At 36.8% G+C, this 24326-nt stretch overlaps 2 protein-coding genes across 4 annotated transcripts in view; one reads left to right on the plus strand and one right to left on the minus strand.

Annotated features, from left to right (window-relative positions):
• The window catches only part of acmsd (aminocarboxymuconate semialdehyde decarboxylase), a 9578-nt gene extending 2501 nt beyond the window's left edge, over positions 1 to 7077 (minus strand). Inside the window, 3 exon segments of one of the 2 annotated variants that reach the window (NM_001089494.1) lie at positions 3570 to 3666; positions 5585 to 5629; positions 6932 to 7077. In NM_001089494.1, the coding sequence (NP_001082963.1) occupies positions 3570 to 3666; positions 5585 to 5629; positions 6932 to 6988 (199 nt within the window). In that variant the 5' untranslated portion in view covers positions 6989 to 7077. 2 annotated transcript variants of the gene reach the window in all.
• A 1539-nt stretch (positions 7078 to 8616) lies between these two features.
• Positions 8617 to 24326, plus strand: part of tmem163a (transmembrane protein 163a) — a 58485-nt gene continuing 42775 nt past the window's right edge. Inside the window, exons 1-2 of one of the 2 annotated variants that reach the window (NM_001128536.1) lie at positions 8617 to 8971; positions 18823 to 18942. In NM_001128536.1, coding sequence (NP_001122008.1) covers positions 18840 to 18942 — 103 coding nt within the window. In that variant the 5' untranslated portion in view covers positions 8617 to 8971; positions 18823 to 18839. The remainder of the gene's footprint in view (positions 8972 to 18822; positions 18943 to 24326) is intronic. The other variant, XM_005167573.6, reaches the window with a different exon arrangement.

Here is a 24326-nt window from a genome sequence, read left to right on the forward strand (position 1 = left end):
TGTTGCTGAATACTTTGCTCTGTAATCAGCTGGGCTTTCCTAAAGTGCAAATTGGCTGTACTGTAATATTACTGTAATATTAAATAATGAACTAAAGTTGAACTGGTTTGAACATAATGTAGAAATAAATGGTATCAGAGGCTATAGCAAAACTGTAAAAAAAGTAAACTTTAAAGCAGGGGTCTCAAACTCAATTTACCTGGGGGCCACAGGAGGCAAAGTCTGGGTGAGGCTGGGCCGCATAAGGGATTTCACAAAAAAAAGTCCTCAAATGCCATTATTAACAGTTTTAATTATTTCTTCTGAACATGAAGTGTCCTGAACATTAATAGAACATTGAGTGAAGATTATGAACAGTTCTTCTGAACATGGCATCTTTTGCCTACTCCTTACTGCCAGAGACTTGACAACGCTTCTTCTCACAAATCTGAACCACATTTGGCTTTAGAGCGGAAGCAGTTGAGACCCTCAGTATGGCTTGAAGATGATCATTATTAAGTCTAGACCTGTACTTTGACTTATTGAAGTTCAAGGTGGAGAATAACTTCTCACACAAATATGTGCTCCCAAAAAGACCTAGTCCTAGGGAAAAAAGTGGGGGAACTCACTCAAAACTTCCATTCCCTCACCTAAAAAAAAGGCGTATATATGTATAAATAAAACACCCCCACCCCACTCCAGTCACATCAGTCTGTACCAGTCTGTATCTACCTATAATATATATAAGACAGGGCTCGAAATTAACTTTTTTACTTGGTAGCACCGGTGCTCCCAACTTCAAATATTTAGGAGCACCAAAATAAATTTAGGAGCACCAGAAAAAATTTAGGAGCATCCACCAAAAATGATTGAGCACCGCTGCAAATTGCTTTTTAAGGGATTTATTGTATTTTAAAACAACATCAATAGGACTGACAAAAACCAGAAAAAACTATCTTACTAATGCTGCGAAGACATTGATATTTGTGTGCAATAATTCCAAAATGAATGTCTAATAATTATAGAATATTAATGATGATGAAAATGACAATAATAGTAAAAATGAATTACATTTCTCATTATGATACTGCCTTGAATGTGCATGAATGTATGTTATCTGCTATAAAAAGTCTGTTACTTTATGAAAAATAATTGTATAGTTTGCATCAAACAAAAATGAAGCATTGCAGTAAGAAATATTTATTTTGTACTGCTGTTTTTATATGCATGTCAATTTAATAAATAATATTTCTGCTACAAAACAAACAAAAGATTATAATAAATCATTCAATTCAATGATGAAAGCTGCAAAGCAGTCATCAGTAAATAAATAAAAAAATAAAAATAATATACACCTCAAAAAAGAATAGACAAAAGAAAGTAAAGTCTCACTTCTATCACTTTAAAAGATTTGGTTTCAGTTTGTGTCAATTTAAAGGTTCAGTCTGAGATGATCTTCATTTTTCTGTGTTAGTGGAAAAGCTGGCGAGTCAGCCGACCCAATTTATGAGCAGGCAGCGCAAGATTCTTGCGATGACCACCGGCGGAATACCGCTGTTTGTTATGAGACGCAGTTTCAGTGTAAATTTAGTAAAGGCGAGCTTCTTTGGCAATGATATGTACAGTATTAGATTTGACTTTTAGCGGACATTTGCGCTGAACACGCAGTGAATGCAACGCATGGAGATTCGGGCGCCTTCTCCATGAAGCGCGTACTCGATTGATCTCAGCTGGTGGATCATTATTCACCACATGACGTGTCATGATCGCTCTCATCTGCACGTCAATTTTAGGTGGGGTTTGCAAACCTCTGTGCTTTAAGTTTTTACTCTTCTGCCGTTTGCATTTCCCGTGGTCATAAAAGCTCCTTCCCTGTCATCTGACAGCGGAATACCTTGAGTGATTGACAGCTAATATGAACCAATATAGAGGCAGGGAAGAGCGATTCAGCATGTTTTTACAAAAAATCAAAACAGGTCGCACTACAACCATTATCATCAGTCGCACTAATGCGCCCAAATATATTATGAGGTCGCATAGATTAATTTTCGGGCGCATATGCGACCAAAATGGTCGCAATTTCGAGCCCTGTAAGATACAGGATGTAGCTGAGTGGCAGGCAGGGGCGGGAACAGCTTACCTTGGTTCTTCCCGCCCGTCACAGCGTCTAACAAAGGGGCGGGGTGCGTGGTGACGTCACCGGCATCCCCGCTCCTTTGTTTACACGACGGGCGGGGAATGCCAGTGACCGCTGTGTACGGATAGAATCAGCGGAGCTGGAAGCGCTCTTTCTCCCCGCTCCGCTGATTCTGTCAGTGTACAGCGGTCGGCGCGGGCCACAAAATATTGCACTGAGGGCCGCAAATGGCCCGCGGGCCGCGAGTTTGAGACCCCTGCTTTAAAGGTTTGTTTAGCGAGAAGAAACGTTATTATTTTTTACACAATATATTCATTCTTTCATTCATTTTCTTTTCAGCTTAGTCCCTTTATTAATCCGGGGTCGCCACAGCAGAATGAATCGCCAACTTATCCAGCATGTTTTTACACAGCAGATGCCCTTCCCCAGCCACAACCCATCTCTGGGAAACATCCACACACAAACTCATAAACAATTTAGCCATCCCAATTCAACTGTACCACTTGTCTTTGGAATCTGGGGGAAACCAGAGCACCCGGAGGAAACCCACACGAACGCAGGGAGAACATGCAAATTCCACACAGAAACGCTAACTGAGGCCCTAACCTTCTTGCTGTGAAGCAACAGCACTACCTACTGCGCCACTGAGTCGCCTACACAATCTATATTTTATGAAATTATTCTGTGTCAAATTTCTAGACAATCAAATCAAGCTTAAGTAGTTTTCCAATTTTGAATTGATAATACAACAGTTGAGGTTCCTGTATGATTTTGTTTAGGGGCAATAGCAAATTCACATCAAAGACAAATATTAAACCTTGACTCTCAAATAATTTTCACATGATATGTTTTTGCTATCAAATGACATATACTGCAGTTCAAATTAATTTAGCTTATTTGTATATCATTTTATATATTTAACATTTTTTTTTTACAATAAAGAGATGCGGTGGCACAGTAGGTAGTGCTGTCACCCCACAGCAAGAATGTCGCTGGTTCGAGCCTCGGCTGGGTCAGTTGGCACTTTTGTGTGGAGTTTGCATGCTCTTCCCACATTGGCGTGGGTTTCCTCCGGGTGCTCCGGTTTCCCCCACAGTCCATGACATGCGGTACAGGTGAATTTGGTAAGCTAAAATTGTCCGTAGTGTATGTGTGTGAATGAGAGTGTATGGGTGTTTCCCAGTGATGGATAGGCATCCGCTGCGTAAAAAATATGCTGGATAAGTTGGCGGTTCATTCCGCTGTGGCGACCCCAGATTAATAAAGGGACTAAGCTAAAAATTAATGAATAAATGAATAATTATCATTCCAAAGCAGCTTTACAAAAGGTGCACATTATTATAAAATATGTGACTGGACAAAGGCAACAAAAACTGTACAAAATAGTCCTGTTAGCAGGACACAGGCAGTCTGTAGTTTTTTTTTTACTTTAGAAATGCTTTACTGGATTTACCATGTTTTTCCATATCCCGAATCCGAGCCTCTGGATCCCAGCAGTTCTCTTGGATCACTCTGAACAATTTTCCATCCTTCATCATTTTAGCTTCTCCCTGGTACACAAGCCCATGGTGAGAAACGGTGTTTGAGTAAATGGAATTACTTTCTATACTTATGTATAGTTTTGGCCACATTCTCTGATGACTTACCATCAAAGATAGCAACGTTTCCTCTCTATTTGACTACATTTTTCAATGGCTATACTGTATGTACTGTTTACTACATTACATTTATGAGTAATCCAGTCATACAATACATTCTTCATGCCACCTAACTTTTTATTTCTGCTACAAAAGAAGAATTGCTACAGTCAACAGAGTATTATCTTGTGTCTTTTGTTCTACTCACCCAAACCTGTCACTAAGGCTATATTGTGGGTGAATTAGCAGGTTGTGTTATATTTCAGAAGCAGACATGACGTCAGCCAGTAATAAATCAGAATGAAACCAGCATATCAAGTACAAGTAGACTAACTGTTTAGGTTTTTATTATAATTAACGACAAATATTAGAGTGGAAGTTAAAGAGGCTTTCAGGTACACTTTACACTGTAATCATGCACTGGTAAAACTACTGTTTTTGTCACATAACAGTTAGCACTTTCAGACACCCGGTGGCAGTAAAGAGCAAAGTCAAATACTCAGTATTTCAATGCTATAACTTTTTTTGAAAGTTTTTGGCATAAAATTTACATTTTACACATATACTGTTCAGTGTATATTCATATTCAGTTCAAAGATACAATATTATGTTCAGAGTGTTAAATCATGTTATACTACAATTTCTTATTAAATTAATCAAACTTTGCTATACAACTCCAATTCTTAACATGTTGTTACATTTAGCATTTTCTCTGAAATATAGACTATGTTGTTTGTTAATTCTCTTCAGCAATGTGAGGTTTGATTTGTTATACAAACTTCTTATGAATTTCAGAACAAAATGATGAGCCCTGATCCATATTTTCTTTAAAAATATTCCTTTTAAAGCTGAACATGAACCCTGCTAGTTAAAATAATTATTATAATCAGTGATTAGGTCAGTGAAAACATTGAAAATCCTTTCTTAAAGATTAAAGAGAATGTAAAAAGAGCAGTTTCCTGGAATTGAGGTTGTAGTTCATTTAAGATTCCTTCATTCTTTATTCCATTTTGTTTCTTATACGGTAAATAGGCTCAGGCTGATTTATTAGTCTGAGTTTGTGTGAGAGTATTTGTACTCAAGGTGATCTAGTGTTGGTCTGATATTTTACTGACGCTAAACCCCATGTGGAGCTCAGCTGCTCAGAGAGGAGCCAAGGGAAGGCCTGCTGTCCTCTTTTTCCACCAGCAACAAACCCTCCTGATTATCATGCAGGTATTCTTAAAACTAAGGGCTTTATAGGAAGTTTTCTCATTCGAATAAATTAAAAGCAGCACTGGAAAGGAATTTAGGCAAACAACAAAAAAGTGCTGCTCAGTCTAGCAAAACATAATTATTAATGAGCATCTCTTCTCATAATTGTTTAGTCTTTCCATTTGAAAATAATAACTCCTATTGTAGCGAAGCAAAAAAATAAAATAAATAAAAATCAGCTAAGCAAAGGAGTAGGCCAGAAACCACCAGAGACAAGCAGCTGAAACACAGTACAGAGAAATCCAATTAATCTAAAGGCCTGCAGGTACTTGGAGAAGCTGGCAGATGCTTTAACATCGTCCTGCTCTGAGAGGAGGATCAGATCTGTCTCTGCTGCCCACTCATTCCTCACGGGGGTCGTAATGTACTCTCACACTTTCAGGAAGAGCTAGCATGAGATCATGCCAGCTGGATCTATAGCCAGGCATGCAAAACCTTTTCCGTCCAGCTGGTGTTCTTCCACCGTCATCAGGCTGAGCTACAGATCAAGCTGGTTTTCTCCATCAGCAATGATCAGGTGTGTAAGGCAATACATAATAATAATAATAACAATAAAATAAACATTTTTTAAACTTACTTTGCAGTGATGGTGAAGTTGAACGAATCCACCATATCCATATCTCTGTGAATCATGAACCAAAATGTTAATATTTCACTGTAAAAATTTAACAGAATACATTGTCTGCCATAAAAAGTCTGTTTGGATTTAAGTAAATACTTAAGAGTATATCATTAGATTTTTATCACAATGATTAATATGCCTTTATCTTGCTGTACATCAACAATTCTTTTAACCCTAAATGATGCAATGTGTATATCAAGAACAATCAAGTCAGAAGACATTTTCCCAGTCATATTCCAGGATGACAATTTTAGGATTCATTGGGCTCAGACTGTAAGGCTTCAGTTTCACATATGACTTGAACACCAATTGACCTGAACCCCACTGAATATTTTTGGGATGTACTAGACTTTACAAAGTGGTTTACCAGGGTCAAATACTGTATATAGGTACATATTTAGCTTTGATTATGTGCATTCAGCATGGCACTGTTTCGACAAACTTTGACAAAAGTTTCAACAAGTTGTACATTCAATTTTGGTTGGGATCTTTCATTGATTAAAACAATAAAGTCCTGATCAGTGCTTGCTAAATTCAAATAGTTGCTTTTTTTCCAGACAGGCAGTGCATTTCTACATAAATTATTAAAAAAAGTTAACCATGTTTCATATTTATCCTTTTAATTTCATCTTGATGACTGAAGTATTTAGTACAATGTTAATTAAATCAACTTGTAAAAATAATTTTATTTTAAAATAATTTTATTTTACACTTAGATTCATTGTTTGTTTTAGTGTGATGTCAAATAAGGTACTTTAACAGCATAATATAACAGATTTACGACAAATAAAAATTAAAAAACACCTGACAAATGATTACAAGGATTCCCTTTGCTCACTGAGATAAACAAACAATAAAGGTCAGGGTTAGTGTTCAAGCGCCTTCATTAATGTTTAACAGAAGCATTCCTTTCATAAGTTCGGGCAGTCTCATTTAACACTTTTAACACTGACAACATACTTGATATCAATAATAATATCTGATTATAAAGATACAAAAATAAAGACAAACTAATTTTTTACTAGAACTATGTTTAGCTGCTTTGACACAATCTACATTGTAAAAAGCGCTATAAATAAACATTATTGAATTGAACTATATATGACTAAGCACATTTTCTATACACAGTTCACCATTCAAATGTTGGCCTTTGTATTAAAATCTATCAGAGGCAGTTTAAAGGCATCAAGGTAACTGCTATGTGAAACATTGAAAAAAAAAATACATCATGTGAGCCTGGAAGTCTTGGTTACCCTTAATGACCCATAAAAAAGCATAAATGTTCCACCCTAAGCAACCTACCTGTTTTAAGTCTGGCCATTCCCTTGGTAAAATATGATTATGAATATCAACCTTCATTCTTCTGATTTTAAGTGCTCAAATCTCAGCACTGAAGCTTGTCAACTGAACATTCACCCTTGCGCTGTTGTGAATGTTCAGCGGTGTGTGAAACGGAAAACAAACATTCCCACCCCTGATCCCTGGCATTTTAAAACAGTCCAATGAAAAACCCTGAGAAGATAGAGACCAACCAGAATTAACTTATTATGACCTGTCAGCATAGATTTCATACCTGTAATAATTTTTTTAAATACAGATTATAGATTAACCTTTATCCAATATAGGCTACTGCAGACAGTAAAAAACACACACACAAAAAACACAAAAAGGTATTTATAATAAAATAAGGTTTATAAAATTGTCTGAGAAAGGTGAGTCTGCCTGCTGTGCAGTCTGTGAGAACTAGTTTCGATGAATTCAGACGTGCCCTAATAGTTCACCTCCTGCACATCACTGTCCTCTATTGGTGACTTAAGGCAGTGCATCAGAGACTGGCATTCATCTGACATCAAGACTTATCAACGCTGGCAGTTCAGATGCAAACACATACTAAATAACAATGTTTCGTTTATTTAAATCAAATGCACTAATGAAATTAAATAATCGACAAAACGAACCGATTTTTAATTTTTAACACCACTTTAGCATCTATATGCACATTTTACCCAAACGTGTGTTGAACAACGAGTCATGTAGTACGTAGTAATGTGGTAATTAATTACGTCCAAATTGTATTGCTACCTAGGCCTACTATTTAAGTTATGAAGTAAGTTCAATTTTAAGTTCAAATAACTTTTTTTGTATTGTTTGTATTTTTTACATTTAAAAAAAAAATTCTAATTGAAACCAAATTGAAATAGACGACACAGAATATTATCATTTTTAACAATTAAGTTAATTGTGTTTTATTTAAAATCGGGTTCTCACAGTAAAGAGTAGATGGAAACCCTGGGCTGGATCATCAATCAGTGGATTGCAGGAAGGGTTGATCAAAGAGGAAAACTTAACCTACTCCACTCCTCTTAGTTCCGGGTCTTGTTGTTGCTTATTAAAATGTCGTAAAAACGTCGCGTTTTGGATTCCGAGTTTTTTGTTCGAGGAAAATCGCAAACTAGTGTGTTTTGTCGGTGTTTAAGTTATGAAGCTTCAAAAGGAACGTTCAAAGTAACTTAAATTTAAAGTAAAATTACAGAGCAACAACATTTTAGATCAACGCAAATATGTGACCGCACATTGTTTAAAACATAAACGTTTTACTTATGTACAAAGAAATTTGACAGTCTCTTTGTTTATGTATTTAAAACTACTGCTTGTCCGATATTTCTTAGCGCAAACATCATTAGACTTGAATAAACACAGTTGAAAGGAACACAATCATAACATTGTGTCATTCAGTCGTTATCTCATTGAGGACTGGACAGGGCTCTGGCAGGCAGGTGAGGCAGTCAAACACTTGACAAGACTCTAATCTGTGTCCATCTGAAGGAGGAACTATAGGCTTTATCGCCTCTAGCTTCGATCGGATTGTGTCAAGATATGTTGAAACTGGAAAGCGTGACAGGATCTTAACCAAACTATCCCCATGTCGAATGGGTGGCTGCAGTTCTTGCGCTCGGATTGGAGTTGTTCTCGGTGGGAGGGTGCGGTGGGGGTCCGTTGCTGATGCTGGGCAGATTGCGTTTATCTCCGCATCTCTGCTCCGCTACCCTTAATGCTGCCACTGGATGGCTGCGCGACGCAGATCGACGTGAGATTATTTATTGAAGACTTCATTTGATTTAAAAAGCAAGAAAACAAATAAAGCTAACAATGACAGACAGTACGACTTCAGATCTGTGTCCTGTTCCCAATCCGACTATTGTGGACCCTTCGGCTGTGCGAAACGGACAATGCGCTGCTGCCCAGGATCCAAACCTACCCAAACGAGGGAGCCAGGGCGACCCTTTTAATGTGGACCAGGATCAGGAGATGAAAATCACAGATAGCGTTGAGGGCCAAGGTAAACATTTCTTATAGATATACAACAGACCAATGTCTACTTTTCTACAGTTGTTTTAGGATGCATTTAAAAGACAGGGATGTTCTTCAAAGTGTTTTGGTCTGGGATGTGATGTAAATAAGAGGGGCTCGCGAAGGTTGCGGTCCATTGGCGCACGCAGGCGCTCTTGAAGCTATTAATAATTCAGGTGTGCATAAAAACCATTCAGTTTTCAACATTATTTGTACGCTGTTTATAAATATATTGTCAGTTTCAGTGGAGCAGCTTCATTTCATTCAGTTTCGTCACGTCGCGAGGTCGCAAAGTGTCTGTCTAATGCAAAGCGGCTGTCAAAGTTTCATGTTGGAAAACAAAGTTTGTGAATGTTTTCTTGTATTGCATATAAATTCTGTTCATTATGGGGTTACACTTTGATGCTATTTGGTTGTCAGCAGTGATGTAGCTGGTAAACTTTGCAACGTCACGTTTCGATTTTCTCTATAGAGTCATAAAAATTATAAGTAATTTAAATTAAATATTAATACTAATAATATATTTTGATTTTTTTATGTGGTTTTATTACCGTTCAATATTAACTGCTTGTTGAGCATAGTCCTGCCAAAATGACATTTTGCTCAAAGGTTTTCCTAATGGAGTTTATTAACAGTCATTTTTGAGTAATTTTGTCTTTTAGTCCTTTTAAGGATTTGTTTTTTTTACAGTCTCATCCATCTTTTTACGACTGGAAAGTTTGTATTTGCTCATGGTCAAATAGAGCTCAAATGTACGGCCGACTCACACCTCAAGTGAAGCTGTTCAGAGGTGCATCTTTATCTCACATCAGCATTTCCACTCTTAGAAGCAGCATTAGTCTCTGCACCTGCAGGACCTGAGTGTTGCTGTATGCTGGAGCTCCCCTCTGTGCAGTCAGTTTGAGCCACTGAATAATTCATAAGACCCTTCAACTCTCTACTGGTGAAATTGTGGGGGCATTAGAATGTGACTAAGAAGCCTTATAAAAAGTCAAATTAATGAAGAATCAGAAACTGGAATTTTTGTTCAAAGTCAACTGCAGTCTGCTCTGCAGTAGTCACTTTTATTAGCACTTGGATATGTGTGGTGTAATCCATTTCAAATGATCCTGACCCTAACTGACAAACACATCATGTGGTCGGCCACGTTATGTGCTGCTCAAACAAGTTATTTGATAATTCTTGAATGGTTCCCTGGGCCATTAACACCAAGGGCGATAACAACATATAGTTTTAAAAATTGTTGAAATTTATTTCACAGTAGATTGATATTGTACAGTAACAATCACTTTCAGATAATAGTTTGAACAGTGATATTAAAAACACTGACAACCAGTCAAAATATTTTTGATTTAAATGGGAAGAGAGATAAACTCATTTATGTGTGTATGTAATGTGTGTATTACTGTATGCTACTGTCTACCACAATGACCCTTTGTCTGTGTATGTGTGTATGTTAAACACTGTGGTTTGAAATGTTCACATGTTCTTATTTCTTATATTAAGTTTATATTATTATGATTTTTCTTTGTTTCTATTCTTTTATTTTTAGATTTCATTGTAGTTTTAAATCTGTCCACCCATTTCTTGCTTTGGCAACATTGTATAATTTACTCATGTCACCAAAGCAATTTTGAGTTGAGTTGAATTGAATTTCGAGAGAGAGAGAGAGAGAGAGAGAGAGAGAGAGAGAGAGAGAGATAGAGAGAGAGAGAGAGAGAGAGAGAGAGAGAGAGAGAGAATTATTCATTCATTTATTCATTTAATTATTTTCTTTTCAGTGTAGTCCTTTTTATTAATCCGGGATTGCCACAGCGGAATGAACCGCCAACTTATTCAGCACAGGTTTTATGCAGTGGATGCCCTTCCAGCCGCAACCCATCTCTGGGAGATAATTTGTATTATAGTTATTTTAATAGTTTATAGTTGATGTAAGCTGAACTGTACACCGAAAGCTAAATCTGTGTTTAAAAGGTTTCTTATTTATCTATTGAATTTGATCATGCAGCAACTTTTGTCAGAAATTATGTATATCTTTATAAGTATAAAGATAAGCATGTCTGGTTTTTCTTTACATAATGCTTTATTCCATTATGACTTTTCCTACAAGTTGAGTTAATGAACCAAATTCATTCAGAGCTCTGAGTTCGTGCTGAAAAAAACCCTGGCATCTTAAGTGGCCTGGGGAATCAGCTGCCTGACAACAGTATATGTGTGTATATCTGTGGTCGAATTAGCAGTACAGAAAGGTTGCGCATTTTCAAAATATCATCATTTATTTTCCTCCATAGACCGTTCATGTTTTCAAGTGTGAGACTCCTCATGTGTCGTGCATTAGAAGAGCAAAAATTAGGATCAATGCTTACAAATGACAGTCCACTTCACTTCAAAATCACTTCACTGGTCTTCATCAAACGCTTACACAGATACATAAACACTGGAGCATTTGAAAGTCGTGTCTATCAGCCAGCGGACCACTCATGTATCAACCACACTTGACCCCAGTCACAGTAATGGTATTACCAATATATTTTCGTCAGTTTACAGTACATTTAGAGTTAGTCAGAAGATTGAAAACTTGACAAAATAAGTACATATGTACAGGCCATGAGCAGATGTACAAAACCACATTGTCTAAAGTAAGCTGTGCAACTGGAAACGTCAGCCAACACTGTGCTATTGAGCTACTGAAAAGTGCTTGGGGCCTTTTTCATTCCAAATGCCATCAGCCTATAATTAAGAAAAGTGTCAGGGGTGACTAATGCCAGTCTCCTTAGCACGATCAGTTCGTGGCCCTGCCAGTGTCCTTTTAACAGTTTTAGTTTTAAACATAAACTGCAGAAACTACATAATCTGCAATCATCTGCCCTTGTCAGTTTTCAGGACAGTATTTGGCAGTGTAAACTAACATCAATATCATGCTTGATAACTGACATCAGGGATGTCACTGAACAACACTGTAAATCTACACACCAACTCAATGATATCAGCTTTCACAGTTGGAGACATATGAGTGGCTGACTGGACAAACTTCCGCGTATCTCTGAATGTTTCAGCTTACTATAAACTGTCCAGTGGTTCAAATGGGAGCAACCTGATCGCAGGTATTTCAGGAATGAATGTATCTGTGATGACATATGGCTTTCCCTTTAGATGGTGTTAAATTATGTTCACACATGACAAACTCATCGAAATCGAAAAAAGATTGTGATCTTGATTTGACCCCCCACATGATCTTAATGCAGCATCTCTACGATTCAGCCAATTATATTTTCAAGTTCGAGAGAAGCATAAGGCGGTAAAGTCATAATCATAACTTGTAAATAATGTCTTCATGTTGTTTTATATACATTGCTCAGCAATGTGGTCACCTCCAAATGGTGTTAAAAGTATCACACACTGTATTCAAGGTATAATTCACCCAAAAATGTCATTTCTGTCTTAATGTAATCGCGGACAGGATATCACATGTTAGCCGTTTGTTTACTACTGGGAGGATCCATGCATGCCCGCAAATGACGTATACTTTAGTAAACAGAACCTGCATGGGCTGTGAATAACAGGTATAAAGTTGTAAATAATGTTCAGTTTGTTGCACAGAGCGATCGTTTAGGAGGCGCACGGGAAGCATGATTTGCACTTGTTTTTTTTTTTTCTCAAAGTGACAGCAGCCATGACATGAGCGCACTTTCCAGTGAAAGTGAAACCAAAACCACACATGTCATTTTAATGATCATATCGCATTGTAAAGTTATAATTACCACAAGCATTTGATATGTTTTTTTCTTTCATAGCGAACACAAAGTGTTGTGCATGAAATGAAATGTTTTACAGTGTCTACTGTAACTACTCCAATCCAGCCTATATAATGCTGAATCTAATGCAAGTGGAAATCAGATGATGACAAATGTCTGATTTTACCAGTGAAAAAAATAAATGGTCTAATAATGTTGTTAATGATGGATGACAAGCATATGTCTCAAACATAATAATTCAATTTTAAAATTATGAACAGTTATATTCTAATGCTATCACATAACAGTACAAGAACGACCAGGACAAGTTTGAAGTCTATTCAAGTCCATTGTTCCAAGTCTATACAAAATTAAGCATTTTAACCAACCGTAGACCTGCACATAGGCCTAATATTATTATTGTTGTTGTACTAAATGTTTGAAAATTATCAATAATTATTAATATTAACCTTTTCTTTTACATCTACAGAACCGTGGGAAAATCTGTGAAAACTGTGAAAATTCCACAGGAATAGTGGTGCTTTTCAGGAATAGTGGTGCTCTCTTAAATAAAAAAAATAAAGAATCAGATGTGGACAAAACAATTTCTGCAGGGTTGAATGCAAGTTATTCTTACCAAAAAGTAAAAAGTAGCCATGGATTTTCTTTCTCCCAGTCTCTCTTGAGCTCAAAACAATACACACTCAATATAGACCGGTCTGGCGATACCTCTTCAATGCACCCTGATGCTCAGCATGATAAGTGCAGATGGAATAATTCGGGCTTCTCTACCACTCGGCAAATGTAACAAGTCTAAGAAAAATATGAAACACCTTACTTTAAACTAGGACTTTTTTTTTTTTTTTTTTTAAATCTGGTGATGTGTTTTTTACCACACCTAAATGACCAGTCATACCATTATATTTAACACTTAAAAATGTCTTGATAGTCTGCTGGAACTAATTTGGCCGACTGTATTCCTGTCATCAGGATAATTAGGGGACATCAATTTTCTCATCAGAATCTCATTTTGGAGAAAGTATGCCTGGGGCTCACTCATAATCTCCTGCTCTAGTCAAGCCAATTCATATTCCTGGGCAAGAGTAGAATCTAACCTTTGAGCAGCTATTAATTTATTGAGACACAAAGACAAGTCATCATGATCTTGACAAGCATCCTCCTTAGCATGCATACGAATGAGATCAGCTTTTGCGCAATCATCAGTGTCAGCAGTAAAAGTTACTGAAACAACTTCATGTGACATGTTAGAATGACTCCACACACATCTACCCACACACTACATCTAGTTAAGTCAATTCATAAAATGAATGTTACTACAGGAAATGAAAGATATTGACAAATACCCACTACCATATCACCTGACATCAATTCAGACTGAAGTTATATTTTGTGTAACGGAACGTCCATAACTTCAATAGCAAAGCCTTGAATACTCACTCAATGATAAGTGAAAGACTTGAACCTGTATCCCACAGAATGCGAACGGGTTTGCTCAAACACAGATCCACTATGCAGGAAAGCTCTACAGCATAATGACCAGGGCTCTTACAATTTTAGCAAACTCTGTCACCATTCAATATGATAGGCTTGTTACTGGATGATTTAAGAGGTGAAAAAAATAGTTAGATCAGCAGGAACTTTCCGAATAATCACAAAATAAAGGCAAAATAATAAAGTGGTCCACACAGTGACTACAAAATTAATAGGAAATAGCAAAAACCCACTTGGGATGCCAGTAGTTAGAAATGAAAAATAATCCAGACAATCACATCAATGATGGTACAGCCAAACACATCTTTCCTCCCACACTAAAAAGCTGAAAAGATTGTGCATTTTTGGACGAATTCCCATTTACGTTATGGCCAATGTCATAGCACAAATGAGGGCTAACCAATGACTGTAAATAGGGGTAACACAAGGCAGGGTCTATTAGGGTTTTTCCTAGATCAGATTTGGCTGCAGCCAGAAGTTAATGAAAATTATTTAAATTATTTATAAAATTTTGCACAGCTCTACCTACTGCGCCACTGCCTCGCCAGTATTACTTATGTTATCTATTAAATTACCCAAAAAAGTGTTTTTTTAGCGTCCACCCCTACCCCAACCCTAAACCCAACCGTCACAGTACTGTAAATATATGTATTATTGTTATAGTGTCATAAAAATGCTGCCATATTGATATGTATATCCGATCAAGACTTTACCGTCTAATAGGGGAATTTTTTGGAAACCTCCTCATTCATTTATTTTCTTTTCGGAGTAGTCCCTTTATTAATCAGGGGTCACCACAGCGGAATAACCCACCAACTTATTATGTTACATATAAGTAAAACATACATATGTTTTACACAGTGGATGCCCTTTCAGCTGCAATCCAACACTGAGAAACACCCACTCTTGCATTCACACACATACACTATATGGGCAATTTAGCTTATCCAATTCACATATAGTGCATGTTGTTGGACTGTGGGGGAAACCAGAGCACCCGGAGGAAACGAACACGTGGAGAACATGCAAACTCCACACAGAAATGCAAACTGACCCAGTTGGGTCTCGAACCAGTGACCTTCTTGCTGTGAGGCAATCGTGCTACCCACTGCGCCACCATGACACCATTCAAACACCCCACCCCCCAACACACACAACAATAAAAGCAATTTATAGGTGAAATTGTTCAGGAGAAAAAAAAAAGTACAGCGCTACTTGGATTGTCACTTAATCTACTCCATTTAACACAGGTAAATCACTGGAAGTCAGGCAAAATAATAGCAAAATATATATATAAATATACATAAGTCTATGTAACAGACTTGATCTCACGCTCCAAATCCTGGCTGATAAAATAACTCATGTGACATTCCCCAGCTCTGTTTTTTCAGCTCTTTACAATCACTCTGACGGACCACCTATTGGCTCTCAGCTCCTAACCCTCAGCATGTGACTTCCACAGGCTAACAGAGCAGTGTGGTGTGCATGACAAACACAGCCACTCTCTGTCACAATCACATAGCTGCCATTTATCTGAACAGTTGACTGAGGCATATTTGAGTACTTCTTATTTGGCAAGCACAGTACAATATTGGACACTACAAAATAGGCAGTCAACAGGTTTTGTGGCTCTCATTCATCATTGCAGTCAGTTAAATTTGTGAGCTGTGGTGTAGTCTTTATCTTTAAAAATGGTCTGATAAAGACTCTGTTGAAGGAATACTGATGCATTGTCCTGTATATACAATCAATTGAAAACTGCATGTCCTGGATTAGATAGAGACCACAGCTAAACATTGAACTAGCAGTTTGTATGTTGTGCTGTTGTCTGTGAAAGTGTGCTTCTGGATTTTTTTTTAAACACAAGATAATGTCACATATTTTCTCTGAATTGATAATTTTACATCTCACCGTGTGATTTTGTTGTCAAGTTATTGCTCACCATTGTATATAGATTATTAATTACCCTTTGTTAAAGATAAAAGCACTTTCATTCAACAAAGATATGTGAAATAAAAAGTTGAGAAATACATTACATTACAAGAGATTTGAATGTTATCTTTATGTATGTAAAACTTCCTTATTCAAAATAAAGCCTTAAAAGTGCAGTAGGTGATTTTCTTGAGAAACATTTTTGTTGTGCTGGTTGAAAGTCTCTTCACATTTTAATAGTAATGATTTAGGTAAATGATCTTAATGTATTTATATGTATTTTTATATTCTGGGTAAGGCATAAGACTAAAAAATGTTCGTCCAATTAAAAATTGACAGGGCAATAATTATTATAGTTCTAAAAAATAACCCAAACTGTCTGTCAATAAATGTATATTTGTACATCTGCACACCCCTGTTTTTGCAGACAGTTTGTCGCAGTTTGGGCGTGGACAAAGAGAAAGAGAAGGACAACAGTAAAAACTAATGCTGAATCAAAACTTTTTAAAATCCTGAATTAATAGTGGAGTTACTTTTGCAATTTTAATTTTTAGAGAAGGATGACACCATGGGCCCTATCATACACCCGGCGCAACGTGGCGCAAGGCGCGGCGCAATACTTGTTTGGTAGTTTTAGCTTGGCGCAAGAGTCGTTTTAAGGCGTTGCGCTACGCTGTTTAAATAGCAAATGCATTTGCGCTCAGATGTGCGCCCATAGGCCTTTTGGTCTAAAAAGTAAGGTGTTCTGAGGCGCACTGCAGGCGCGTTGCAATTTTGAGAAACTAAAATTGATTTTTCATTAGACCAAAACAAACCCGGTCTAAACTCCGGCGCAGAGTTGCGCCTCGCTTACACACGGCTTAATACGCACAAGAGAGCAATAGGCAAATATCTTTACATATGAAAAAAATTAAATATTAAGGATATATATAGGATATAATAAGAATAGATATAGAATATAAATATAAAGGGTTAAAATATTACAAAACATTATTTTCTAGCCTACATAAATATGAAAAATCACTGCTTTTATGTCTTCTTCATCTCGGGAGGCTTTTTTAGTTCATTCATAACATTTTGCTTTTGTATAATGTTATTATTATTAGCAGTATTATTTATTATATCCATATTTATATTTGTTTTATTAAAAACAAGCTTAGATTTGCCCACCTGTCAGGTTTTAGACTATAAGGGGCACAGCATGTGTTTTAGGATATAACTCAGGTTTTTGAACACACTTCGTTAATATTGTTCATTTATTTGTTTGCTAGAAATTAGAACTGAATTTAGAAATAGTTTTGAAACGAATATTTGCGCTTAACAAACGCAATTAATTATTTATAGACTAATTGATGTCTGTGCCTAAAGGTTTCCCTATCCAAGAGCGAAAATGAAAGTGATCCATTATCTCTCATTCTTACGCAGTAGATGCTCTGTTTAACAGTTTTCTGTTAAAAAAAACTGTTAACTGTAAACTGTTTGCTTGTGAAATGCTAATTTTTTCCACTTACACTTACTTTACATCCTGTAAATAGCGAATGTGCTTATGGCGAGACACAGCCGGCTCTTAAAGGGAATGAGAGATGAGACTCTAATTGGTTTATTCTCAAAATAAACTATATAACTTATTAAGAAAATAAACTCAACCCCTTTAGACCATGCGCCTTGGCGCAAAGCGGATTTTCCCGTCCGTAAATTAGCAAAAATGCGTTCTGACACACCCTGAAAGCGTTTGCGCCCTGCGTTTTGCGCTCTGCACATGGACCGTCAAAATAGAGCCCCATGACTGTAAAAAATTTCATTTCTTCTAGACAGGTTATGTTCAAAAAGTTTTTTTAGTAATGCAAAACTTTGTTGATTTTGTTGTATTATGAATGGGTTATTTGGAGAGAATGAGACCAGAGATCCTTGCATGCATGAAATATTACACATAATCACAAGTTTTGCTTGCTACACAACTGAAAATGTGCTACATACAATACAGTTTTTTGTTTGGAATTCTATTATTATTAAAGACTATAAAAATTTCTAACTGACAAATGACATGATCTAGTGGGTTGTCTACTGTCATCTTTATTGTGCAAGTTTGTGATTTCAGGAGCTGTGGCTTTGGACGACAGGGGAGGGACTGTGTTTTCAAAGCTATTATGCTAATGGTTAGCATTTTGGCAGATCACCTACTGCACCTTTCAGGGTATATCATAGCAGGATATCTTTTACAATGATATTGACATTTTTATTTAAAGCAACAAAATAGTTTTAGTTAAATTCTTTTAGTTGTAGCTAACATTAACAAGCCTTGTATTATCTCTGTCACATCCTCCAGTAGCTAAAGATCTCGCAGGGCTGTTTAAACAGACGTTTAAAGTCGTATGCTTTCTGACTTGATACATGATAAACTGGATTTATTAGTGTCATCTAAATCTTGTTGAAACCATTTTGCTCCGCTAATTAAACACAGAAGGATTGCTGCTCTGGCAGTGCAGATTCATTTTACCATTCTTTGCATCTGACATATAGAGGCTCTTTAATATCTCTACCCTAGGCTCAATGCCTGTCATGGTCCGGTGAGTAAATAATCAGCCCACGTTGTTTGTTACCCCGGTGCACTTCATGTAATTGTATAATGGCTTTTAACCAGTGTTTTGTGTGCTCTTTTGACAGGTCTGTTGGAAAGCAGCATGCGCCTGAAGCCTCATGAGGCTCAGAGTTACAGGAAGAAAGCCCTGTGGGTGTCCTGGATCTCCATTGTGGTGACGCTCATCCTGGCAGTGGCAGGTTTCAGTAAGTTCATAGTGCTGCTTTTCCAGCTTTCAAGATGTTCAGCTATTGTTGAGGTTAGAACTGTTCTCAGTCACCCACAGACCGTTCACAGTTGAATGCATTTTACACACACTAATGAAAACTCCAAGCTCCAGTTTGATTGGCTGACAGAATTACACTCATTATGCTCATTTCAAAAGGAGATTTTAAATCAGTTAGCTTGGACATTAATATTTCTATTTTTCATTACACCTCTTTTAAAGTGGCAGTTAGGGTGTGTAAATATTAAATTAAAGTGTCATTTTATGGATGTTTTTAGTAAGATGAGAAAGTGTATAGACTTGCATTTTGAGTTTTACCTTTATTGTAGTCTTATTGAAAGGTTTGCTGTTGTGGTGAAGTTTTGAGTGTGTGCTTGGGTTAAGGACCTGCTAGGAACTTAACTGTCTTTAACATAAACAGCTATAGAAGTGTCATGGTTAGAACCAGTATTATCTTTAGGCTGTCAATAGAGAATGGGAATCTATGTCATGATGAGTTGTGTTCTGGCATGACATGCTTATGAGAGCATAATAAAAACCAATGCAAATCACCACAGAAAAAGCAGACAGTTTTATAGTTACACTTTTTGAAAAACATCTTACAAACACTCATAATAAATTGGACTAATGTAAAATTATATTGATTATAAAACAGTCTGTGTGTCTGAGAAGTGGAAAATGGTAATTGCATATTTTTTGGTCTCCATCACCAAAGTGAAACTAGATAAGCCGAGCACGGATGAAGAGATTTTGGCTCAAATAAATCAATGAGCTTATCCATAAGTAACAGAGTATCGAAGAGTTTCCTAGAGAAAATAAAATCTTCTTTACTTGTGGTGTGAGTGCTTGCAATTTATTGCAAACCAGGGGATAAGTGATCCACCAACTTTCAGAGGTCAATGGGATCCAAATTCCTAGAATGCATTGAGCTGTGAGCACATTTCTCATTCTCTATACTTAACATTATGTGTGTAAAGAAAAGTGCTTGACAGTTTGGGAGCACATCTGGATAAGCCAATTGAATCATGTCTGAATAAACTGAATTAATCATGTTTGGCGAAGAGATAACGATCATGTAGAACGTGTTTGAGTTGTGCTAAGGCAAAAATTTTTATAACTCTAATTACTCATAGTTTGTACAACCGTTCACAGTTTAGATAGCACAATTGCATTTTTTATGCTTATTTGTTATTGTGGTATAATAAATTTCAAATGACCCGTCTAAAGGCCATTAACACCTCTGTATAGTTGACATTGTTCTGAAACTGAGACTACAGTTGATATAGCTTTGCTGTTTCTTCTTGGTTTAGTTCACTCCCACAAGGCAACATTTCTAAATGAATCAAATGTCACATTCAATCTATGGGTTATTGTGCACCTGTTTATAGCATTCTGCTCATATCTGTCTTACTTCGAGTTAGAGAAACCATAGCACCACAAGCTTATGTAGCACCACAAGCTTTAAAAACAATCAGTTTTTATGTCCAGTCTCTGTAATTCTGCTGCACTGTAAAAGCTCCGTCACAAAAACAAATTCCACATATGTGTGGACATACCTCGCAATAAAGCTCTTTTTGAGGCTTTCTATGTAGCTGTTGTATAAGAAGTATCACTGTTGTCATATATTGTGATAAAGCCTGGTTTAATAGTCTGCTGGGCTTAGATTGATTCTCATAACAAGCAAACTGCAAGCTCATTTCAAAGCAGTTTTATCATGGGGTGAGTGTTTTGTTGCAGATTTAAGTCTGATTCACATTTACATGCAGTCTATGCCAAAATGAACTGAACTAAGAAGCTGAAACAACTGCTACAAATGTGCAAGCGTGAAAATGCCCCAAAGGCACTTTGAGTCTAGGCAATTTGAGTCTCTTCCTGTAGAAGTGGGCTGTTCTTGGCCAAAATAAGCTGCAATGTGAACCAGACCTTATGCTGCTGAGTTAAAGCCATGGCTATGTGAGACTAGCTTGAACAGGCAGTGGCATCCATTAGGATGGCAGGCAGCTAGTTGAGACTAGAACTGGCAGAGGCAGATTGTAGAAGTTTAGATTTTGACTAGCAGAACTGTGCCTGTTGTAGGTGATCAGAGCCGAAAGCTGCAGAAATTTTTATTTCAGTATGTCCATGTTCTTCCAACTGAAACAAAATATTGAGTACTGGCTTTCTGTCAAAATTCTGTCATAGCAAACTAATGGTAAAGGGAGGTGGTTAAGAAAATTGATGCAGTTGCTATTAAAGCCATCATTGCCACTCCAAATGTGGAAGAAAATGGTCAGACTTTGATTGAATTTTATTTATTTTTTGTCAGTGGATTAACTTGCATGGATGAACTATTCAATTAAGAATAACAATGTAAGCTAGCATAAATTGCAAATTTTGATTTTATACAGACACATATTAGTTAAACTTTGAACATATTAATGTATTTGTCTGATTGTCTGAAAAACAAAGTTATAGAAATAGTTTTTTATAGTTAAAATGTGTTTATTCATTCATTTTGTTGTCATTTCATACCTGAAGTAAAACAACAGCAAAAACAAAACACTCTGCATAAAAAAGGCGTATATTATAACATGAATACTATTATCATTTCAGTAACATCATGTTCATAAATATTTCTCATTTTTCTAATTTTCTCATATTTCTAATACACAATTAGGAGGGAGCACCTCTCAATGGGATCATGGCATTTGGGGCTCCCTTGTATTAAAACATTCTTGACGTTAGCCCTTAACTGCAGCTGCTCATAGGATTGAGGCAACACACAGTCAAGGAATGTTGCTTCTTTTAAAGCAGGCATAGCATTTGTGCAGCAGATCCTCGCTCATTTTAACATGTCAAAGCTTTCTGACATCTCTACAGTTGATTTGAGGATTCACTAGCAGCCTGGTTCCTTTGATGCTTTTTCTGTCTTCACGCCCTTGATTTAGAGCTAACAAGGATGGGGAGGTATTTGCCATGCAATTTACCATTACAGCGAATGTACTTTCTATCAAGTTTACACAATGCATTTAGAAACATAAGTGTATATGAAGATAAATCATTTTTACACCTGCTCTCAAAGGAAGCGAAGGAGAAACTAAATGTAAAAGGTTTAAGGATGTTTCAGTATTTGTCTGCCAGATGATGATGATGACTCCCCATAGTCTTTGTTCCTGCCAAGGTTTTGTCCTTATTTAACCTCAGCATCCTATTTATTTCTTGCCAATTTAGCCTTTGTCTCATTTGATAAAGGCTGTAAGGCATAATTCTGCATAAAGCTTATTTGAAAATATGAATGTCTTGCTTAAGAGCACAGGTTATTGAATTGAGAAGCAAAACAGTTTGAGGATGTAAGCTGACAGAAATTTACGGCAGATTTATGCTCTGTCTCAAATGAAAAAGAAGAGCAATTTTTCATCCCAGAAAGCTGGAGCTTTTGTAATATAAAAGCTTTTGTATGCAGTCATATTTAACTACAGTTTTTAATCAGACACATACAACGCAATACTATTTACACACACACTTTCATTATATCATGCCTGCCTATTTATAATCTTTATTTCGTAATGTGAAATGCAATACAGAAAAGGAAGTTGGCATTTGCCTCATATGAAGCACACAGTGTGTTCATCACGAGTTGTCAGTGATGAAGTGCATGGTTGTTTGACATTCAACATGAGAATAGTCACTGTGTTATCCAAGAACATGAACTTTCCAAAAGCTACAAAAGCTGTTTTGAATTCTTCGTCGACTGTGACTTCAGTTTGTACCAGCCAATTTTCTCTGCCTCTATAGCCTTAATTTACGTAAATCCCGTGGCTCTTCTGTGCACGAGCAGTCTGAAAGTCTCATGCTGAAACAGCATGTTTGACTCGTCCTCTGTGTTTTGTAACAGATAATGTGGCAGCAGTCACTAGACTGTCGCTGTGATACGGCAGTCACATTCTCAGTGGAGGAAGTCTTTCTTCACTGAACAGACATCTAGACTTGTGATGCCAGCAGTGTGGGGCTTGTGACCATATTTTGATTCTCAGAAGAACAACCGTTGTCATTGTTTTCGCTGCATTTGTGGTTTAGCCTGAATACTTTTTTTATGCCTGAATTCTTTATTTTATGCACTTTTTTATAAATTTTTAATGCAACTGGGAAAAAGATATTCCTTGCAGAATGTTCACAGAGGAAAATATGGGGTATTATATATGTTCTGCTAGTGCATCTTGTTTGACAAGCCCAGAGATTTATTGAGGCTTACAGCAGGAACTGTTTGCTTCTGACATTCATTCTAACACTTGGCTGCCTCAGAGACAGTCAGTAACACTTTATAATAAGTTGTGGAGAAATGATCAGCAAACAGGCAGGAGAAACTGCTCATGGTCTGTATAAAAGGTTTACTTGCTTAAATATGTTTTTTTTATTTTATTAATTTTTTTTTCTCTAAACAAACAAAAAGACATAAATCCTTATCACGGAGGTCTTTTCTTAGAAACAACTACCAAATGCACAAAGTGCAGCATTTCTAGGTCACAGATGAAACCAATCAGGACTCCTGGGCGAAGGATACTTCAGCATATACTTACATAGAGATATAAATAAACAGACATTTTGAATCATTCATCCATTCATTTTCTTGTCGGCTTAGTCCCTTTATTAATCCGGGGTCGCCACAGCAGAATGAACCACCAACTTATACAGCAAGTTTTTACGCAGTAGATGCCCTTCCAGCCACAACCCACCTCTGGGAAACATCCACACACACACACACTACGGACAATTTAGCCTACCCAATTCACCTGTACCACATGTCTTTGGACTGTGGGGTAAACCGGAGCACCCGGAGAAAACCCACACGAAGGCAGGGAGAACATGCAAACTCCATACAGAAACGACAACTGAGCCGAGGTTCGAACCAGCGACCCAGCGACCTTCATGCTGGGAGGCGTCAGCACTATCTACTGCGCCACTGCCTCGCCGACATTTTGAATCATTCAGAATATTTTGAATGAGAATAACAAAAAATAAAATAAAGTGCATTTCAGTGTATGTCTAAATGAACAAATTTAATTAACATTAGCATAAATTTAAAGCATTTAATGAATGAATCATTTAAAAACGGATTGCCCCATGCTTGATTTAACTGATCTTACAGACAGTTACAATCAGCAGCAGCAGCAGAATAATGTCCTTTGTTCTGCTTAAATGCCTAGTATGTTCTCAAATTTTAAATAAAAACACTGAAGAAAAAACTAAAACATCTCCAGGTGAAGTATATAGGTGAAAATGGCTTAAGTCTTTAGGATTTTTGTCTGTGTAATCATATACCATATATGTGATGATTTTCAGTGGGAAATTTTAGTGTCCACTTCAATCTTTTGTAGCTCAGTTGAC

Source organism: Danio rerio, chromosome 9 (assembly GCF_049306965.1).
Source record: "Danio rerio strain Tuebingen ecotype United States chromosome 9, GRCz12tu, whole genome shotgun sequence".
Taxonomy (NCBI): Eukaryota; Metazoa; Chordata; class Actinopteri; order Cypriniformes; family Danionidae; genus Danio; species Danio rerio.